We start from the raw sequence: 20618 nt of genomic DNA, 5'->3' as shown, positions 1-20618 counted from the left end.
CAGAGTTCTGGGAGATTTGATATTGTTGTCCCCTCTCAAGAGGTCGAGCAATGACGAGATGTCATCATTGGTGATTCCCAAGATAGGTCTCATCCAGTTGATTTCCCCCCAAAGCTGTTGCAAGTCCTGAGGATTGGTGACTTTTGTGTTGATTTCCAATTTCTGTGGCCTTATTGTTTTCTTTTTGATCTTCCATAACAGGTATTTCCAAGGTGCAATTTCTTGTATTTTTGGTGCACTGATTTCCAGTCCTGCCTTTTGCACCTGTGCAATCACACAGTCATGAACTTTCTGCACCTCCTGTTTCGTTGGTGCTACAATGAGCAAATCGTCCATGTAATGAATGATTTTTGTTTCTGGATGTTTCTCCCGTGCTGGATGCAAAGCTTGAGCCACGTACCTGTCAGAGACCTCCCTAGGTTGCGGGGTGGCTTTGTGTGGTGGAAAAACTTCTCCTCCAACCCATGCTTCCAAAGAAAGGGTCAGCAGTCTCTTGCTGTTCGGTCTCATGGTTGCTTATTGCAAGTTATCTAAAAGATCATCTTCTCGGGCTGCTGCAGTTTGCTCAGCAGCTTCAGGCAAAGGCACACACCCACCCCTGACATCCTCTCTGTCCCCAGACTTCTTTTTCTCTCCTCCTGCCCCTGGCTGCTGCTATCTTTTATATGGTACATTACGTGATAAATGTTTACACTTTTCCCCAATACCTACTACCTATATTAAATCGTGCTTTTCTACTCTAAACCAATCTGTGAGTGCCAACATCACCAAAAACATGGAGGTAAGGAAGAAGAAAGAGGAAGGACAGGACCGGCCTACATCCCTCCATCTTAAAACCTCTGACCCCCATGTACAAAACAGAAACCCCCCTGTACAGGTGTTTAAACCCCAATGTACAGCACTAAAAAATTCTTCCCTCTACTTTGTAACTACTTCTACTATAATATCTAAACTTTTGTGACTTCTCGTTCTTCCTGCAAGGTTGGTAAATCATTCCATGGCTCAAACTCAAAATCACAGCTGTTTCCAGCTGCCTGCCAGGGTCTCAAATGCTTCTGACCTGGGCCTGGAACCTCCAAAAATGTCTGAGGGACATTTTGAGTTCCAACATCTTCTATAATGTCCTTTGACCCCACAGTAAAAACAGACATTTCTAGAATGTTCCTGAGATTTGGTTTGTGCTGGGGTTCTCTTCGTTACCTTTCCCCTGTCTCTATGACCTTCATGCCTAGGAGTGGTGCCTGGGTGTTTTAGATTCGTCTGGAAATTACTTTCTCGCATAGTGGTTACCATAATTTGTGCTTTCACTTTAACTTTTTCTTCATTTCTCTGGACATAAATCTTTTGAGTCTCTTTAATAAATAATCTTGTGATCTATTGTGCCTGTCTTCCATTTTTTTCTACTTTTTTTCTAATACCTGGCTAGGCATTAGTGACAAAATTAGTTCTTAACAGAGTTTGTCCTACCATAGTGTCAGTGTCTATTCCGGAATATTGTTTCATATTTCTCTTAAGTCTGTCTAACCATTCAGTTGGAGTTTCTTCTTTCCCCTGCTGTCTCTCAAAAGCCTTTTGAGCATTTTGCCCTCGGGGTGCCGCCTCTTTTATTCCTTTGATTATCATATTATGATAATCATTCATGTGTTTCCTCCCCTCCTCATCATTTTGACCCCAATTAGGACATGCTGTTGGCATTTTCTGATCTCCTGGGGGGGGCCTACTGGTTTTCCTTTTCTCAAATTTTTATTTCAGCACCCCTGATCATTTGCCTCTCCCGAGAAAAAACTGTTTTCTTTATAGATTGTATCTTTTCTCAAGTAAAATTGTTCAGACCTAAGAATTGGTCTAATTGCTCAGCTGTGCCTACGGGATCTTCTAGTAATCCTTTAATTTCCTTTTTAAAATTTTTGACTTCAGAAGAAGTCAAAGCGGCATTTACAAACCCCGTCCCCGTCCGTCCCCCCCCCCCCCTCCCGTCCCATTGAAACTTCTCGTAGTGGGAATAAACTAATCTCTTCATCTCACTCTTTTTGTTCTTTATACTTTATAACCTTTCTCCCTTGTTTTGAGGAAAGATCAGGGGAGGCCTGTCTTTTAATTGAGCTTCTTGTGTTTTGATAAGGTGCGTCTTCTTCAGGGAGAAAGTTTTCTCGAACAGCAGTAGCTGTTGTTACCAAGAGAACGGGACCCAGGGCAGGGACGGATGGAAGTGTCGAAGGAAGGCGGGTGAGGGGAGGGATCCGCGCCGAGGCTTGGTCCTCCAAGGGGAGGGCGTAGGTGGGGTCTGCTGCCGGAACCGCCGAAGGAGGGGGGTCTTCTGGTGGAAACCAAACCGGAGCATGGATGGCCCACACATGGTTCATGGCGGCTGGGCCGGCAACTCCCAGCGCAGCTGGCGTAGACAAAGCAGGCAGGGCGGGGGCGGCAGCAGTGGTGGCGCCCAGTGCAGTCGGCACGGGCAGAGAAACCGGGGGTGGGGCAGTAGGGACAGCCGCGGGAGAAGCGGTCGGGGATGGGACGGCCGGAGCGGTGGAGCCTAGCGCAGCCGGCATGGACAGAGCAGCCGGAGGTGGGGCAGTGGGAAAGGCCGCGGGAGGAGCAGTTGGGGATGGAGCGGCTGGAACAAACGGGACCCCCGGCGTGGCCGGCGGAGTGGCTGCAGGACAGGCGGCTGGGACTGGGGCAGCCAAATTCACTGGCGGGGCCGGAGCCGGCACAGGGGCTGGATCAAGTGGTGCAGCCGCAAGCGGCGGGGCCGGGGCCGGGGCCGGGACGGGAGCTGGGGTGAGTGGTGCAGCCACGAACAGTGGGGGAACAAGCGGGAATGGAGGAGGCAATACTTGTAAAGGATCCCAGTCTTTTTCTTTCTTTTTTTTTTCCTCTTGTCCCAGGCCCTTTTCTTTCCCCTTTTTCTTTTCTTGCTTTGTCTCAGGGGTTTCTGATATTTTAAAGATTTAATTCTCCTAAAATCTCCTGTCCAGCATGCAGCATATTATCTTTCTTCTGGATTAAATAGTTCTTTTGAATTTACAAATAAATTCAGAGCCTGACAAATCCAACATTCAAAAGAGCCGTATCTAGGCCAATAAACGTGGTCAGATCTTATTTCCTTCTTTGCCCATTCTATCATGCAAAATTGGATCATCTTTACCTTGTCCTTTCTCCTTGTACAAGGATTTGTATCCCAGTTAGCTAACATAACTCCCAGAGAGCTATCTTGGGGTATCTCTGCTGGTACCCTTTTATCCCCCTTTCTTTCCCCCCTGTACTCAACTTACTGGTTTTCTGTCCCATTTTTCAAGATCTTATATATTCGTCCCCTGCCTCTGTTTCCCACACTCTCTAACAATTTAAATACCACCTTCTTCCTACTACAAAAAAAAAAAAACCCTTTCTCTCACAATAGAGTTCAATACAATACACCTCCCTCCAAAGAGATAAAGTGAAGCTTAAAATAAACAATCTACATTATATATACTTTCATTAATCTACATTTGCTCACTTTTATTTCTCACTGACTCTCACACACAACAAGACAACAATAAGGTACCTTTTACTTTCAAATCACTTGTTAAAATCTCAGATGTTATTGGCCATTTCAAGGTGCTCTTGGATCACACACCCCTGAGTCTTTAGTGTGTCTACTCTCAACTTAGCAGCTTTTAAGCCCAGAAGCTCTTCAGTTTGCTACTCTCAGTCTAGCAACTTTTAAGCCTAGATGCTCTTGAGTTTGGCACTCCTGAGTATCTTGTGTGGTTTAGACCCTCAACAACTCCACAATTACTTTGCAGGTCTGGAGTAGCTGGCCCACATCTCATTCACACGTCTTACAACCCCCCCATATCTGCTCCCCCAAAAAGTACTTACAATCCATTTTCCTTTCCGGATCTTTGTGTACACAAATCTTAGGGGACCAATTACCGTGGTTTTTGGGAGCCTTTTCCCTTTTCTTTGTTTTATTGTCTCTTTTTGTCCACCGGGTAGGAACCTGCATCTGCTGATCACACCAGAAGAAACAGAGCGCGGCTGCCAAACTTGGCAGGGTGCGTCTCCCTCACTGAAAATCCTCTGAGGTTTCAGAAGTGAGGTTGTAGACCTTGGTGGAACCTCAAATTGTGAAAAACGCCATTCACTTTTGTTAAAATTTTATAAGTTTAATGGTAATGAAAATAGTAATAAAAATTAGGACAATAAGAGACAATAAAAAGCAAAGAATTATGGACATCCAGGTGCCTGGCACTTCCAGAAAGCACCCCTTGTTAACAAAGGATTACTCCTTAAAGCAATAGCTTATTGCATATTCATATATCTCATACATGATTCAAACATTCCTTTCAAACTAGGGTGTTTCTGCTTAATTTTAGCTTCCCCCCCATCTTTTAAATCAACCTTCTTGGTTCCTCAAAGTCTGAGCTTTCCCGATAAGGAGACAATAATTCTTTTTTTTGGGATTGTGATAGATGAGTAATGCAATGTTTGGCTCTCACAATTATCATGTATATAGGTTAAGAAAAGTTTTATAGATTTATAGATATGTTTCACCCCCTATCATTGCTATCAAGAGACAGCAGGGGTTGGGACATCAGGGAGGGTCGGCTTGTCCCTATGGCAACATCTGACCTCCAATCAGGATTTGAAGATGTGGTCTCCACCACTGGACAGCAAAGAAGGGGTCGATGGACAGAACCTTGGGAGGGGTTAAAGAATTAAAAGGTAAAACCTCCATTGTGTGGGTGAACACATGGTAGGGAAAATCCATTGCTCCCGGCGCTCTAAAATTTTCTCTACTCAGTCTTCTGTTGTATTTTTGGTATGGTTTAATAAACTTTTCTAAAATTATGAAAAGTGAGTAGCAATTTCTCACAGGGATCTTGGTGTCTGTTGATGTTATCTCTATGCAGATAGGATAATGTGAAGAATTTATTGATTATCTTTTCCATTCCTTGAGCTAGTTATAAAAAGTATCTTACATCACATAGTTTCTATTTTAATATGCTATAGCCTAAAAACTATATTTACCACACTGAAACAGAGATTTTTGGAGTTCACTTAAGTTAACAAAATAAATTAAGCATTTATATTCTAGCTTGTAGAGTTATGTGTTGAATTTTAACCTTTTACTTAGGAAACCTCTGCCAAGGTACAAAAGGGCATAAGAAAATGCAAATTTCTGAAGCTTCTTGCATAAAGAATAATACCAAAAAGGACTGAAGATACAAAGAACCTAGATAAAGAGGCTCCTCTGTCCCTAAGCCTACCGAGACTGACAGATGATACTCAGATAAACACCAAAAGACCAAAAGTGCATGCGCAAAGGAGAAAAGTTCAAAAGTTCAACCATGAGGAAGACCACGATCTTCGGCCCCAAGACACCACCAGAGACCCCCGCAGGACCACCACGGCAAACCAGACATGCCTAGAAGGGCGTGGACCTATTTAGCATGAGAGGCAAGGACAGGCAGGGCCAGGGGTTGAATATGCATAGAAAAGTTGTGTAATGTATTGCATACGGAACACCTTTGTGAATAAAAGTTTGGGTCAGACTAATGCTCAGTGCACAAATCTTGGAGAGCTATATCACTTGTGCTGAGCACTGGTAATACATACCCACTTCATAACTACCCCAAGTTGTGGAGTCTATTTATTCCACCTATCGCTTCAACACTACTTAAAAGATATTAATACAGCATAACGTTCCAACATAATACATATAAGTATTCATTTTAATATTTACAAAGAGCCAATCATATAATATGCTTTTTTCACAATTCCCAGCACAACTCCATTTGTAGATCAAAATATTCATAAGGATAATTTAAGAAGACATCTCAGAATTCAGTTCAAATGTGAGTATATAACACATGTAGATAGTTCTGCAGAATTAAAAATCAGTCCAATCTTTGTGTAAAATGCATAAGGATCTTATATCTCCTTATACATATTTAAAGGCTTAGATGCCCTTTCAGAGCTGTCTTCCGCACAAGTGTTATTAGATCTCTCCACTGCCCAGAGTGGCTATGTAAATTTCCACTGATTTAACTTGAATGTGCATTTAAAGTAGGATAAAGTGTGCTTTAACTTGTGGTGTTGTCCTAGGGTGACATTATGGTGTTTGTATCTCCAATCCTGTGTTCTGTTTTCGTTTGATATTATGTTCTGTGCTTTCAGAACTGACTCTGAAAGTGAAGGTTTGTTTTGCCTTGTTATCAGCCAGTTCACCTCCCCCCATGGTCTGCTGTCTAGAAAAGGCTAGTGCTGGCTGGCTTGCTTGCTTTGCTTGCTTGCTTGGCTTGCTTGCTTTGCTTGCTTCTGCTTTCGCCTTTGCTTCCTAGTTAGTTTAGCTAAGCAGTCCAATTCTTTCCCTGGACTGTTTCTTTTCCTTTCCTCTTCCTGAATACCATCCAACCTGCTCCGGACTGGGACCTGGGAAACACCGAGGAGCACCGAGATCCTGCATTTTGTGATCTGCAGCAGCCAGCTCCAGGGCTGGAGAGCAATCCCCAGCACCCAGACCAGGGCGACCACTCCCAGGAAAGACTTTCTGGATTTGTTCATCTCGTCAGAGTGGTGAAAGAGTTTTGTTGTCATCTGGTGTTGTTAATTTTCTTTTTGGTGCTGGGGGGTGCTTTGTTCGTTGAATAAACAGGTTCTTTTCCACTTCTCTCAGAGGAAATTTTTTCCCGAACCAGGTGGGTGGGGAGGGACCGTGGGGGTTTGTTTTCTGGGGGCTCCTTCTGGAGGGTTTTCCCCAAATTTGCCGTAAACTAGGACAGGTGTTTATCTTAATTTAACAAAAATATGTCTTTCAAATGTCAGTTTCAAGTGGAACACTGTTGGGGCTTAGTTTTTTTCCTTTTGTTTCTTTTTACTTAGGGAATTTTGTTCCATAAATTGCTAGGAAACAGTAATGACTGCATACTTACGACAAACAAAAGAAGTGGCCCAGCTCGGGGGAGCAGGGCATCTGGCTGCCCTTCTCTTATCTGAGGGGCAGAGATACCTCAAGAATTGGACTGGTAAAGGACTGGGATGGAGCAGCTGCTTTCTCTTTCTCTCTTTCTCTTTCCCTTTCCCTTTCTCTCTAGGCTTCAGAAGAGCATGGCTGGAACTGCCGCCTGAGAGACTGAATTCGGTGGTGCCGCCAGAGCTGTGGGGTGAGCCTCTGCTCGTGAGAACAGCCACTGAACTAGGACGTTACTAACACCTACCTCACTAAAAGAGGGACTTTTCACCATCTGCTCAGTTGCCCGGGATCCTGAGCTCGCCTCTCCCTGCTGTGCTCGGATCTGGACCGCCGCTACCCCGCCCCCGCCACTTCTTTGGCACTGCTCCCGAGCTTTAGCTACACTGTAGCCCCACACCTCCCGCCTGCTGAGACATCACACGGTTCCACCTACAGCCGTGGAGCTTCTGATACCTCTCATTCACCGCCCCGGGATTTTTGCTCATTCCTGCTCTTCCAGCTTGCTGCTTCCGAGGGTCCTGCTGGGGCACCAGAATCGACTGCCCCAGAGGTTTGTGAAACAAGCCTCTCTTCTATCCCTTCCCATCTTGGTCAAGCCGCCATTACCACGTGCTCCCCGAGCTCACTCCAGAGCACCCCCTGCAGCCACAGTGGAATCATCGCACCTGCCCTGCCAACCGGGAGCCACAAGCACCCCTGCCGGCTGTGACCATCACTACACTAAAGGGGAAAGTGCCTGTGGCCAAGAAGGCTGATAATGGGTTTCTGATTCTATTTGTTGCAACTGCCATAGGTATTGTTGTTTGTTTGCTTTGTTATACAGACTAGTAAAGAACTGTTATTCCTATCCTCATATCTTTGCCTGAAAGCCCCTTAATTTCAAAATTAAGCTCCTTAATTTCAAAATGATAGTATTTTGGAGGGAAGGGGATTACATATTCCATTCCAAGGGAGGCTCCAGCCTTCCTTAGAAGACACCTGTCTTTCAAACCAGGACAGAAACACATTAAAGAAAAAAAAAAAAGGTTGCTCAAACTGAGGTGCATATGTCAGTATTCATTACGAGAGTCAACTTTGAATAGGGTAGTCTGGTGTATAGACCTGAGTAACAGTGCAACACCAAAAAGCATGGAGATGTTAAAATAAAGGATTTGTATTCAATGGAGTGACTTTCACAAGTAAATTTAAGGATTATTTGGAGAAAAAGGCACCAAAATATATAGGTATTTAAATTGTCAGAATACGAAAGCCATTTACATTTTTTGCTCAACTGAATTTATGTAAATCGTGACAATGATTAAGAGGGTTGTGCAACAGAAAGCAGTAATTAACATCTAGGTGGAATATTTGTTACATATATACCAGCTTATTGATACCAGTGGGACCTCAGCTACATTGTTGCACATATACTGCTGCTATACTCCAAATCTGGAAGAGGAACTGAGGAATTCAGAGCAGTAAACTAGTAATATGGGAAGAGTAAAGCCTGAAAAGAATGCTTAGAAGCTTGATAACTTTTCCCAGGCTGTCAATCCTTAAAATCACAGAATGGTTGAGTCTGGAACCTAGTCCACACCTTCCCCCCGCCATCCTCAGCAGGGTCATCTGGAGCCAGTTGTTCAGGACCATGTCCAGACAGTTCTTCAAGGAGAGAGACTCCACAACATATCTGGGCAAAATGTTGCAGCACTCAGTCACCTTCACAGTAAAAAAAAATTAGTTTTCTGATGTTGAAATGGAAACTCCTATGTTTTAGCTTGTGCCCATTGACTCTCTACCTGTCACTAGGCACTACAAAGAAGAGCATGTTTCCCTCTTCTTCATTCCTTCCCATCAGGTATTTGTAAGCATTTATGAGAACCTCTCTGAGTCTTCTCCAGGCTAAACACTCCCAGCTCTCTTAGTGTGACCACCTACACCTGACCCCTGGTAATATGGTTAACATAACTAATGCCATTAGGCAAATAGCCATTCTCTGTGACTCAACTGGGCACATATCAGCCTCATTTTCTCTCATCAGGCCTTGAAGGTCTTGTGCACTAGGCAGACTTCTCCCCTTTCCTATCAGTCTTCAGGTTCCCGGGTACCAGGCTAGCTACTCTCCTCCTTACTGGCCTTGAAGGTCCCAGGTATCTGGCCAATCAGGTGGTTGTGACCCTGATACAGAACAGGGAAGCTTAGCAGCACAAATAGCACTGCCTATAAAATCAAGCAGTTAAGTCTTAAGTGGGACTTGGACTGAAACAGCTGCTGGACAGCAAAACTTGTGATCCTCCAGTGATCAGGGATGCCTCCGACATCATCTGCTTCTACTGAGGATTTAGTCACTCAAATTCTTTTACATCTTTCAAGCCTAGATTATGATTGTTATATTGATATGGAAAGTCATATATTAAGATTTGACCTGACATGCAAAGGATCCAGGTGATTAGAAGCCATAAGCTAAGCTATGCCTTGAAATTCTGTGCTATGCTACTTATAGAATTGTGCTACACTGATTCTGCTTATTAAAACACCTGTTCTACTCTGATCATACCATTCTATGCTGATCGTAAAAGGCCAGTAAAAAAAAAAACCAACTTTAATTGTAACTACAACTTAGTTTCATCATTCTCCCAAGGATTTCCAAAAGAACCGGTCTGTCCCCATAAAGCCAGGTGACAGCCTTTCCTCATAAGAGAGGTGCGCCAATCCTTTAATCATTTTTGTGACTCTTCACTGTTCTCTCTCCATAATGTCCATGACTCTTGTACTGGAGGGCCCAGAACTGGACATGGTACTTTAGATGCAGCCTCACCAGTGCTGAGTAAAGGGGAAGGATCACCTTCCTTGACTTTCTGGCAACGACAGCCCAATGCAGCACAGGGTGCTGTTAGCCTTCTTTGCCACAAGGACACATTGCTGGTTCATGTTTAGCTTGGTGTCCACTAGGACACTACAAACATACAGTCCTTTGCCACAAAGCTGCTTTCCAGTTGGTGAACACCCATCATGTACTGGCGCATGCAGTTGTTTTTTCCCAGGTGTGGGAATTGGCACTTTCCCTTGTTAAAATTCATGAGGTTCCTGTCAGTCCATTTCTCCAGCCTGTCAAGATACCTCGCGATGGCAGCACAACCCTCTGGTGTATCAGCCATTCCTGCCAGTTTTGCATCATCTATGCACTTGCTGAGGGTGCACTCTTTCCCACTGTGCAGAGGTGTCGACAACTTGGTGTCAAAAATATATTTTGGGCTATTCCTATAAGATTTTTTCCTCCTATAATCAGGTTTCAGTATTCAAAATCAAGCTTGGGAATTTACCTTAAACAACAGAAAATAATTAAGTGTTCATTGATTAGTATGAAATACTTTATGTGCCTCAAGGAAATTCACAAAACTGTGCTATTATTCTCTTCACTGCTCATCATGTCTAGTTTTGGATAAATTCTACCTTTTTTTTTTTTAACTTAGTGAGTAAAATAAAATTCCAATTCTAGTTAAGCCCATTAATTCAAAGCAGTCAAATCTATGAGCTAAACACTGACAAACACTTCTACTGTTCCCTGCTGCTTAACTACTGATTACAGCATGAGCTAGTGTGTTCTGGAAATAAGATGCTTCCTCACAGACTTGCAGAAATCCCTGAGGAGGAATTTTCCTTTTTTTAGTGAAATACAATTTAAGCATTATGCTTTACCTCAGTGAAATTCCATCTTACTTACATTCATACTTACATGGGGAAAAAAAATTGACTTAGCAAGCAAACTTATTTCATAGGGGAAAGTATTATACCAGCATACATGGTCCAACTATAAAATACTAAGCCTTTTTAAATTAAAATACTGAAGAAACTGCTTCTTTGCAGTCTGAAGTCACATTACTACATTTTGCTCATGAGAATAAAATTTAAAGTCATGAGATGCACATAAAGGATTTATTTTAAATGTTTTAAGGATAGAGTTACATCATAATTATAAAAATTGCTTACAGAATTAAGTAACAGATTTAAAGTGTTCATACTTCTAAATGCAAAGAAAATAAAAGTAACAAAACCAAGCTTTAAAGATGAACTCACTACCTAATTTTAAAATGTGAACACAAAGACCTTTGAACTATACACATACCAAGAACCATCCAAATTGCACTAATGATATAAAATACAAAATGCACAACATTTTCAAGGAACCAGAAACTGTGTTTTACCCTAATTATTTTTCCCTGAAACAACTGTATTTTATTCTATTTGAAGATGAATCCTCCATTTTAAAGAATTAATTTAAAGAAGATTGTAATAAATAGGATTTTTCCCAAAGTATTTCAGTCTTTATGTAGTCCCACTTAGTTTAGGGTTTGGCATTCAAAAGAAAAAAAAATATCATTGTTTTACTTATCAGTTATGATTTTATTTATTCTTGAACAGAATACATGGTCCCTTCAAATGCTGTATGACATACAACTGGAAAATTACCTTTCATTGGAACTATGTTTGCCTCACCAGTGCATTTAAACCTATTAACAACCATTCAAACAGCACAATAAGGAAATTCACAAAAAACTGAACACAAAATAAAAACATAACAAACCCCAAACCTAAACATTATAACATGCAACTTCCATTTGTTACATTGAATGTTCTAACCTTCTAAGCATGCAAAAAAGGATGGTCTGCATTTAAGGTGGTTTTTTTTTTTTTTTTTTCCTTTTTAAAAGTTTTCCATGGCAGCTTGACATCATGCACATACAATATACAACAATACTACAGCAGGTAAATGAGAGGCCAATAATTTTTATACAAAGATCCATGGCTTGTGTCATCACAAGACCTATGATAAATTTGGAAAGTGATGTTGAACCCCTAGAACAAGGGACCAACATGTAGCTACTAGGGTAATGCAAGCACTGCATGCAGATCTGAAACATGAGCCTAAAGTAAGCCCAAAACAGATGGCAGGGAGTGGAATAAGTCTCAAGTCTCAAAAAGGTGGTTTAAGCTATTAAAAAAACCAACCACAAAACCAAAACTACCCCTCCACAGAAACCTTAAGAAAAAAAAAGATGAAAATAAAAATCCCATGCAACAGACAATGGGGACATCTAAAAACAACCATAAAATTTGACAGTATATACTGTATAGATGATATTCTACTTAGCAAAATATGTGGTGTATTAGAGTGGCTTACATAAAACTTCACAAATGCAAGCCAAATGCTAAAAATGTTCCAGTAGAGATAAACCTCAAATATTTCAAAACAAACCTTGTTGTTACATCCTTAGATGTAAAGCCCAAAATTCATTGTACTAAGTTATTAGTGTATTTTTTGTGTAATCAATACACTCATTCTTGTGCCACAAATATCAACTTGAGCTCATGGAGCCAGGCTCAGCTTTGAGATTTACATGCAGGACTCTTAAGAGTCAATAGGAAGCACATAACAGATCTGCAGGATGAAAGCACTGTGTTGCAAATCTGTTCATTTTGTTCAAAACACAATGAAAATTTACTGACTCAGATACTTGGTGCTTAAAGACTGGATTGAGAAGTTGTGAACTGAAGGACAATAGCCTGCCTTTGCTTGCCCATGATTAAATACAGGACATAATGCAATATAGTAGCAAGAGACAAAGAATTTATACCATATTTATACAGTATTACCATTTAACAGCATAATGAGGCACAAGCCTTAAGGCTAAAGTATGAAATCAGGCCAAAAAAAAAAAAAAAAAAAAGACAGAAAAGGACTTAAGCCACTGAGTCTTTGCTATTAAGAATACCCACAATAGAGGTCAGACCCCTGATCTCTGATTAGCAGTATCTCTCCTGCATCCTTCCACTAACATCATAAGGTTGGATATCTATGTATTCCTTCTTTCCATCAATAGCATTGACTGTATTCACATTCTTCACATACTGTATTTCTGTGAAGCAGTGGTTTGAAGCCTGTAGAACTCTGCTTCAACATGAAAATTTTGTTGCTATGCTGATCCTCATTACAAATATGATGGTTTTAAAAGTTGCTATTCTTAAAAAAAACCAAATACCCTAAGCTTGATTTAAACCTATCTTGCAAGATTTAAACCGTGAAAGAATTCTGCTGTTGTGGGCTGTTATTTGCATCCACAATCTAATGCAGATGACTGAACCACTGACACAGCCTATAGCTCCCATTAGGTAGTACACCACTGGCATGCATAACTCTAGTGTCTACAGAATGGAATTCATGTTAATGGCATACCTCAAAGCAAGTACACCACAAAAGGCAACAACAGGTTTAAACTGTAGAATTGTCTGGACACTCCTTATGTGGAAAAGCCAAAAATAGAATACATTGAAATTATGCCTTCTTGAACCAAAATGGCTAAAAACATTAGCAAATCCCAGCACAAAACAAAGCAAAGGAATACAGCAGACTGAGGAGAAGGCAAGAAATGCTTCTCCTTCTCTAAAGGAGGTCCTCAGTGTAAAAGGACCTCCCTCCCACATAAACTTGTATTTACTGTGTAAAATATTAACTAATACTAGGTTTCTAAGTCCACACACAAACATCCAGGTTGCTAGGTTCTGATATTAAATGAGAGACTACTGGTTGCCAATGTGTAGCCCAAAGTCTGCATAAGTAGCGTTATAAACTGTTAAACTTGTGGCACCAAGCACTTGTATTCTGCTATGAAATGTGTATAACAAAACAGAACACAATATTTAGGATTAATGGCAGCTTTGTTGTGTGTATTTTACTGGTTCCTACAACTTGTAAACACAGGGCCTTAACTTTCATTTTCTAATTAACTGGATATACAGATTAAATATATTTTTATCGTTTAAAGCCTTTTCACTGAAAGGTGCATAAGTCAAACACTTGATATCCTACTGCCCTGTGACTAGTAAAAAACACACAAGCATTTAATAACTTAATTTGAAACAAAGAATAGAAACAGTAAATTGATGTTACATGGGTTAGACACTCCTTACTGCTGCACAAACTGGTTAAATCTTTCAGAAAAGTCACCTCTGTCCCAACCCAGAAAACAAGGACTGCCAGTAGCCAAGAAATTAAATTTAATGTTGCAAAAGAAGGCATATGGAAAATAGCAAACTACACTTGCATGTGGCAGTTGAACAGGTGATGCAAGGTTGAAGAAAAAGTTAATCTAAGAAAAAAATCTAGATTACAATACTAGATTGACTTCACACAGCTTGAATTTGCAACTGTTCTTTGCTTTTAACTCCCTACCACCCAAATATATTGATTTCCTTCAAGAAAAGGAGCTCTCTTACACAAGATGTGTCATATTCACATAAATTAGTATTATTCAAAACAAAACAGTTGCTGGCAGAGATTGTGGGTTCGCAGGGACATTTAAATTTTCATTCAACTGAAAAAGAGTCAAGTCTGTGTCTACAAATTTTACATTTAATAGTTCCACAAATTTGGCAGAAGTTCATGATGACGTCTAGGATGTTTTCACCAAATCATAGACATAAATATGGAAATCATCATCAAACTTGATGAAATAGACAGATGGTTTGGCTTCAACTTGATGAATGACCATGCCAGTCCGTTTTGAGCCATCTTCTTTGGCATATTCCACTTGTTTGCCTACCAGGCTGTCTACAACTTCACCTGGTTCTCGTTCTGCAGGAGGTGAATCATCTGTAATATGAAAATACATTGTACTTTGGTAGACATTTATGGATTTTTTCCGATATACAAAACTGCAGACTTCTTTATAAGTTAAGAAAGTCACAAGTTCAAAATGCAAAGTATATCTGAAGTTGTTTAGACAAGAACCTATTGTCATGCTTCTAGAGTAGTCACAGATTTTATTTTTTTAAGTAATATCGTCTTCACTTTTATGAATTAAAAATTAGCACTTCAATTGGTTAGAAAAGTAAATCTTTTGACATGAAGGTTTACACACCAATTACAAAAAATGTTTGTAGATAATTGAATTTGAGCCCCCAGCAGAACAAGGCACTAAGTATATTTAACAGAAAGGCAGGTGTACTAGAACTCATTATCCAAAATGTCAATGCAAATATGTCATTGCAACAAAACCACATCTTCCAAGCTAGGTGTAACCTCTTTAATCAATAATGCTGTAGAAAGGAGCTTTCAATTTTACACTAGAATGGATACTGTTGAGAAGTTTAATCTTATTATTTGCTTTTCAAGCAAAATCTACCCAGAAGTATCCTTAAATACACAATTCACATTGTCTGTAAAGGACCCAAATTCAGGGTAGATAGCTCAGAGTGTCTTAGAAACAGAGGTAAGGAATCATAGAATATCCTGATCTGGAAGGGACCCACAATAGATAGGAAAAAAGAACACATTAAAAACTTAAATATGAAAAGCATGAGTCTTTTAACTTATTTTTCTAAGAAAGAAGAAAGCAGAACAGAATTTTTAAAGTAATTACAAGGTATTTCAGAGTGCCAACTCTGAAAGAGCTTGCTTTGGTTTTTATACAATCAAAGTTAGTTTTTCCATTAACATTTGTGGTTCTCTCTCAGGTCACAGATAAGTTGCTTTTTGTTAGGCTGGAAAAAAATCTAAACCCATAGGATTACTGCAGAGGTTATGCAAATAAGTGCCACTTGTTTACTCAGCAGTGCTAGGTCTGAAGGAAGAGAGTCTGAGAAACTAAATTAATTAATTTAAAATAATATTTATGTAGTGCATTGCATAATTACTGTTTGGCTATCAAATTAATGATTTACTTTAAAGTCAAAATTGCCTCTGTTGGAGAAGCACTTTTGAGGCACAAGACAGAAGTAAGAGCACAATATTATAGACAAACTTCTTTTTTTTTTTTTTATTAGCTAAAATCCCTTGAACAACACTGATTCTGCAAAAAAATATGTATAGGAAAAAAGCCAATAACTTTCACTTTAAAAAAAAAAGAAAAAATATTCCTCCTAACCTATTGAATTTTCTCCCTGTTTATATGTTTAAACATCTGAGAGAAAATGAATTTTGAAAATATTAGTGCTTCTTTCCTCCAAGAATCTATTCAAAAACTTTCCAAACTGATGATGCTTACCCAAACTAAATTAACCTATTTTAGTTAGCCCCAAAACATTATTTTTATAACAGCTGCTTCAAAAATATAACTCTTTGATTTGTGACACTTCTATAAGAAAATAACAATGGAAATATTCTAGTTTTTCCATGTGAAAAAAATCTAAGTGTAATCTCTTCATAACAGTATGCATATCTTTATCAAAATTAGGAATTATAACGGAAAAGGATTTTCTAGTATTTATTGCATATTTCACCACTGACTCAAGGAAAATATTTCAGAAATTGTTTAATACAGATATTTTTTCAGTTATGCTGTAACCTTTGCTAGTTTTGATACTTAAAAAGATACTTGTTTGTCAACTCTCTTTTCCATACATAACCCATAAGCTGTATAAAAATACAGAGAGATGCCACTTTTCAGAAGAAAAAAGTGACCAGTCTACTTACTGGAATCGGGCATAATGCGAAGGTCACCTTCCTTATAGTCATCTAAGAGTTGGTACATATACAACACAGGATCTTTCTCGTAGGTAATATAAAACCACGTGTTCATAATAGGAGCTCGAGCCAAGACCATCCCCCTCCATTCATCTTTTGAACCATCCTCTGTCTCAAACATATGTTCGACAGCTTTGCCAATCATCGTGTCTGCCAGGTGGGCATCACTAATTCGAGATGAAGCTGAAATGGTAGCAGTTCATAAGTATGTCCATTCAAAAAGTACAGAAATAAATATTTACAAAAAATAATATTTATCCAGATTAATGAATAAATTAATTTGAAAGTTGGTTAATTCACATAAAAAACAAATAATGCCCATTTCAGAGAGTTGAAAACCAAAGAACAGCTGAACTTGAAAAATTATTTTACCATGTTAACACTCTTTATTGACATTTTCCATCATTGCACTTCCCCCAAACTATCATAATGCAAGGTAAAGGGAGACCAATATAAGCCACAGCAAGGAATAGCATCTATATTTTAAATATTTATACTGAAGGGGAGGAGGAGGGGAGGAAGAGAAGCTAAATCACAGAGCAGCTGTATGAAGTTCTTAATGAAGGTGTTAGGTTTGGTTCCCCCTAACCCCATTCTAGAGACTGCTACCGATTTCTTTGCAGTCAGGAAACCCAAGAATTGATTCAATTCAGAAAAAGACATTATTAGGTCAAAACCTTAAATTTACAGTTTGGAAACACCTGCAGTTTAACAATTCTGTGCTAATTATAAGAAACAATAAAGCCTTGTTACTAGTTATTAATTACTAAGTTTTTTCACTTAGAAAATGTTTTTTTTTTTTTCCCTCCGCTTGTACTGATACCTATTGAAAGCACATTAAAAAAAAAAAACCCAACCAAACACATAATTAATGTCAAACACATGCAAGACAGCATAGTCAGGACATTTCTCAGTTGGCTCAGAGTTTAAATTTTAATAGAAATATTGACACTACATGTATATAAGCTCGTTAGAGATAAGACTCTCAAAAAGAAAACCTACAGAATTTTCTACATACAATTTAAAGACGAGACAGCACTAATTTCTCTGCTATCATCAAAACTTTGTGAACTAAAAACCAAAAATTGAACAGAGCATTTAGATTATCTGCCATGTACTGAAAAGTAATTTAATAAAATGTAAATGTTCTGACAACATATGCACATATAGGAAAAAAACCTCTTACCAACTCTGTCTGGAAGGACTTCAAGTGCTGAAACTCTTTCGTCTTTGTGCAGTTCTAGTCCATACACACAATCAAATCCATCATACTTTATAAGATAGAGGGAGGGATTTACAGGAACTTGATCAAGAACTGTGCCTTTCCATTGTGTTACAGGTCCACTTCCTTCTCTCCAGCCATGCTGTATTCTGCAGCCTACAATGTTTCTTCGTGGCTGGGAAATAGGTTTGCTTGGTCCAACATTGTTTCTATGCTTTCTGTACACAGATACAAACATAACATTAAACAAGTACATACTCAAAATTCTACTCTGGACAAGAGCTGCATGCTTTAAGAAGGCAATATATTATTATATATTAATATAAGATACATTAATTTATACAGCTTAGTGCACCTTATTCAAATTAGGGTGTAAAGAATACTACATTGCTCTGGAAAAAGAAAAAAACCCCACACTGAAAAGTAGTGGAATACTTTCAATATTTTGTATAAATTGCTTTCACAACAGTAGTTCCTAAAACTAGTTTGCTTAAGCCAAAATAACTATTTTAGGCATTGCTACACAGAACATCAAAAGTAAAACTTGCTTGTTAAAACCCTAGATCAGCTCTGAAAGAGCAATGTCACCTAATAGTATATACTTTTGCTACTTTGTTGCACTCCACAGAATGATAAAAATAATTCCCTCACCCCAGTAGGAAGAATCCAGTGGAAACATTAGTGGTGGTTGATTAAAATTTTTCAGAGCATTTGTTTTCCCTAACTTGTCTTATCACCTGAAGGAAATTTCACTTCCCTCTGCACTTACAGGTATCTTTGACTTCAAGTATTTTTAAAGGCGCATGGCAGCAACAACATTTTCTAATATTCCTTTTTAGTACAACACAAAAAAAAATTATATGCAAAGGTCACAGCAAGAGAAATGATACTCTTTAAAGCAGATAATAGATTAAATATACTTTTTACCCTTCCTAATTTTTGTACTCTAACTTGCAGAGGAAGATTCCTTCTGGTGAATGGCAGTTGCTCTGATAAACAGTCATGTAAGCTATTTGACAGTTTCAACCCACTAAAACAGTGTTACACAAGTTATATTCTATTGAGTTAAATAAACCCAAACAGTAACTTGACATCTGTGAACACAACATGAAGAAACATTAACATTACAACATTGCATTGGTGATAAATATATATTATCATATTTATTTTAGCATGTTACAATATGCATATTCATTCCTAGAGTAATACTTAGTGGGTTGCCTGATTAAAATTCTCACAAATGTTAGCTAATTCCAAAATAATTTTTTTTATTAATTACCAGTTATAGTACTCTTCATCTAAATAGCAATATACACATTAGAAGCATGCTTAAAAGCAACATCTAAAAAAAGAAAAATCAGTTGCAGAAAACAACATCCATCCTTAGATTAGTGACAGTGACCAAAGTAAAATGTCTCTAGGAACAATGAAAGCTCAAAGAACAACCCATGTATGCTAGAGGTCCAAAAGACACAAATAGCAATTTTATCATGAAGTCTCATAATGAGTCTTAAAAACCAATAAAAACAGTATATAAAATTACTAATGCTGAAGATGTAATCATAACTCCATTAAAAACAAGATGGATAATTCCTTCAACAGCTTGTCCCACCACAAGACATTCATTCTTCATTAAAGTCTTAGCAGAGTTCCACAGTATCTTTTGTCAAATTTAACTTCTGTGATGATTTTACCTGATTAAGGAGGTCAGTCTGCATTCACAATTTATCTTGTCAAAGTTAGTATTATAAAAATGCTAATCTCTTCCAGTTAAGAGGAACTCCTCTGCAGAGTTCGTTCTAATTTTCCACAGAAACTTGAACATATGTTCAAATACTCATTCTTGCTCAAGTCTTACTTTAAGAAAAAATTATAATAGTCTCTGAAAAGTTTTATTCTGAATAAATGAGATGAGAGATCTGGTTCTTGGGCACAATGAAAATTACTTTATTTTGCATTAAATTAATCTATTGAATTTTAATTAATCACAATTCTATTATTCCATTTTAAGGCATCCTCACAGAATAAAACCAGCTGCTACTGAAGCTAAAAAGTTAAAGTTGAAAAAGGTTAAATAATATTGTTCATGTTTAACCACACAGTTAATTTCACTTTCTGCTTATAAATAATAAAATTTAAATTTGCACAATTAAGTGAAAAGCTTCAGTCACTTAAAAAAAAAGCTACACAATACAGTCCAATTTGGTCACTACCTTTTAAAACATCTTGGAGAGAGCAAAAAGCATCATAAATGCAATTACAAATCAAGGAGCAGCTAGGTATACTTGCAGTTCAAGTTTTCCTTTGTTTGAAGGCTGGTACTACTGGACAGCCACTCATTGTCATTTGTATTGCTATTTGTTATAGCAGGAAATATGATTTTTAAACAAATAAATTGCCAAAAAATAATTTTGCTTGCTACTGAACATGTCATAAGAAAGAAAACAGATTTCTAACTGACTACAAACAACAGAATCATAGAGTGATCAGCCTTTAAAGATCATTTACCTTCAGTTCTTCTACCCCCTGCTATGGACATCTTTCATTAAATCAGGTTGCTCAAAGCCCCATCCAAACTGACCATGAACACTTTTCACTGATGGGGAACCCACAGCTTCTCTGGGCAACCTGTTCCAGTGCCTCCCAACCCTCATAATCAGAAATTTCTTCCTTATGTCAAATCTAAACCTACCCTCTTTCAGTTTAAAACCATTGCCCTTAGTTCTGTCAATACAGACCATGGTAAAAAGTTTCTTTGTCTTTTCATAAGCCCCTTTTATATATTGAAAAGCAGCAATAAGGTCTCCCCAAAGCCTTCTCTTCTCCAGTCTGAACAACCCCAACTCTCTAAGCCTGTCATCATAGGAGAGGTGTTTCAGTCCTCTGATTTCATTTTCATGGCCCTCCTCTGGACCCACTCCAATAGGTCC

The 20618-nt window shown here is 38.7% G+C and overlaps 1 protein-coding gene and 1 long non-coding RNA gene across 5 annotated transcripts in view; one reads left to right on the top strand and one right to left on the bottom strand.

The window, feature by feature from the left end:
- The first annotated feature begins 2076 nt into the window (after positions 1-2076).
- Positions 2077-11671, top strand: LOC140682175 (uncharacterized). Its single transcript, XR_012053447.1, has 2 exons — positions 2077-6689; positions 7086-11671. It is a non-coding gene; the product is annotated as an uncharacterized lncRNA (long non-coding RNA).
- LOC116806909 (spindlin-Z) overlaps positions 10866-20618 on the bottom strand; it is a 172207-nt gene continuing 162454 nt past the window's right edge. For all 4 annotated transcript variants that reach the window (XM_032744727.3, XM_032744728.3, XM_072923080.1 and 1 more), the window contains 3 exons: positions 17653-17906; positions 16416-16649; positions 10866-14594 (listed from right to left, as the gene is read on the bottom strand). In XM_032744727.3, coding sequence (XP_032600618.1) covers positions 14395-14594; positions 16416-16649; positions 17653-17906 — 688 coding nt within the window. In that variant the 3' untranslated portion in view covers positions 10866-14394. The remainder of the gene's footprint in view (positions 14595-16415; positions 16650-17652; positions 17907-20618) is intronic.

The sequence above is a fragment of the Taeniopygia guttata genome, chromosome W (genome assembly GCF_048771995.1).
Source record: "Taeniopygia guttata chromosome W, bTaeGut7.mat, whole genome shotgun sequence".
Lineage (NCBI taxonomy): Eukaryota > Metazoa > Chordata > Aves > Passeriformes > Estrildidae > Taeniopygia > Taeniopygia guttata.
Note: the sequence above shows the minus strand (reverse complement) of the source record. Positions and strands in the feature narration are given on the sequence as shown.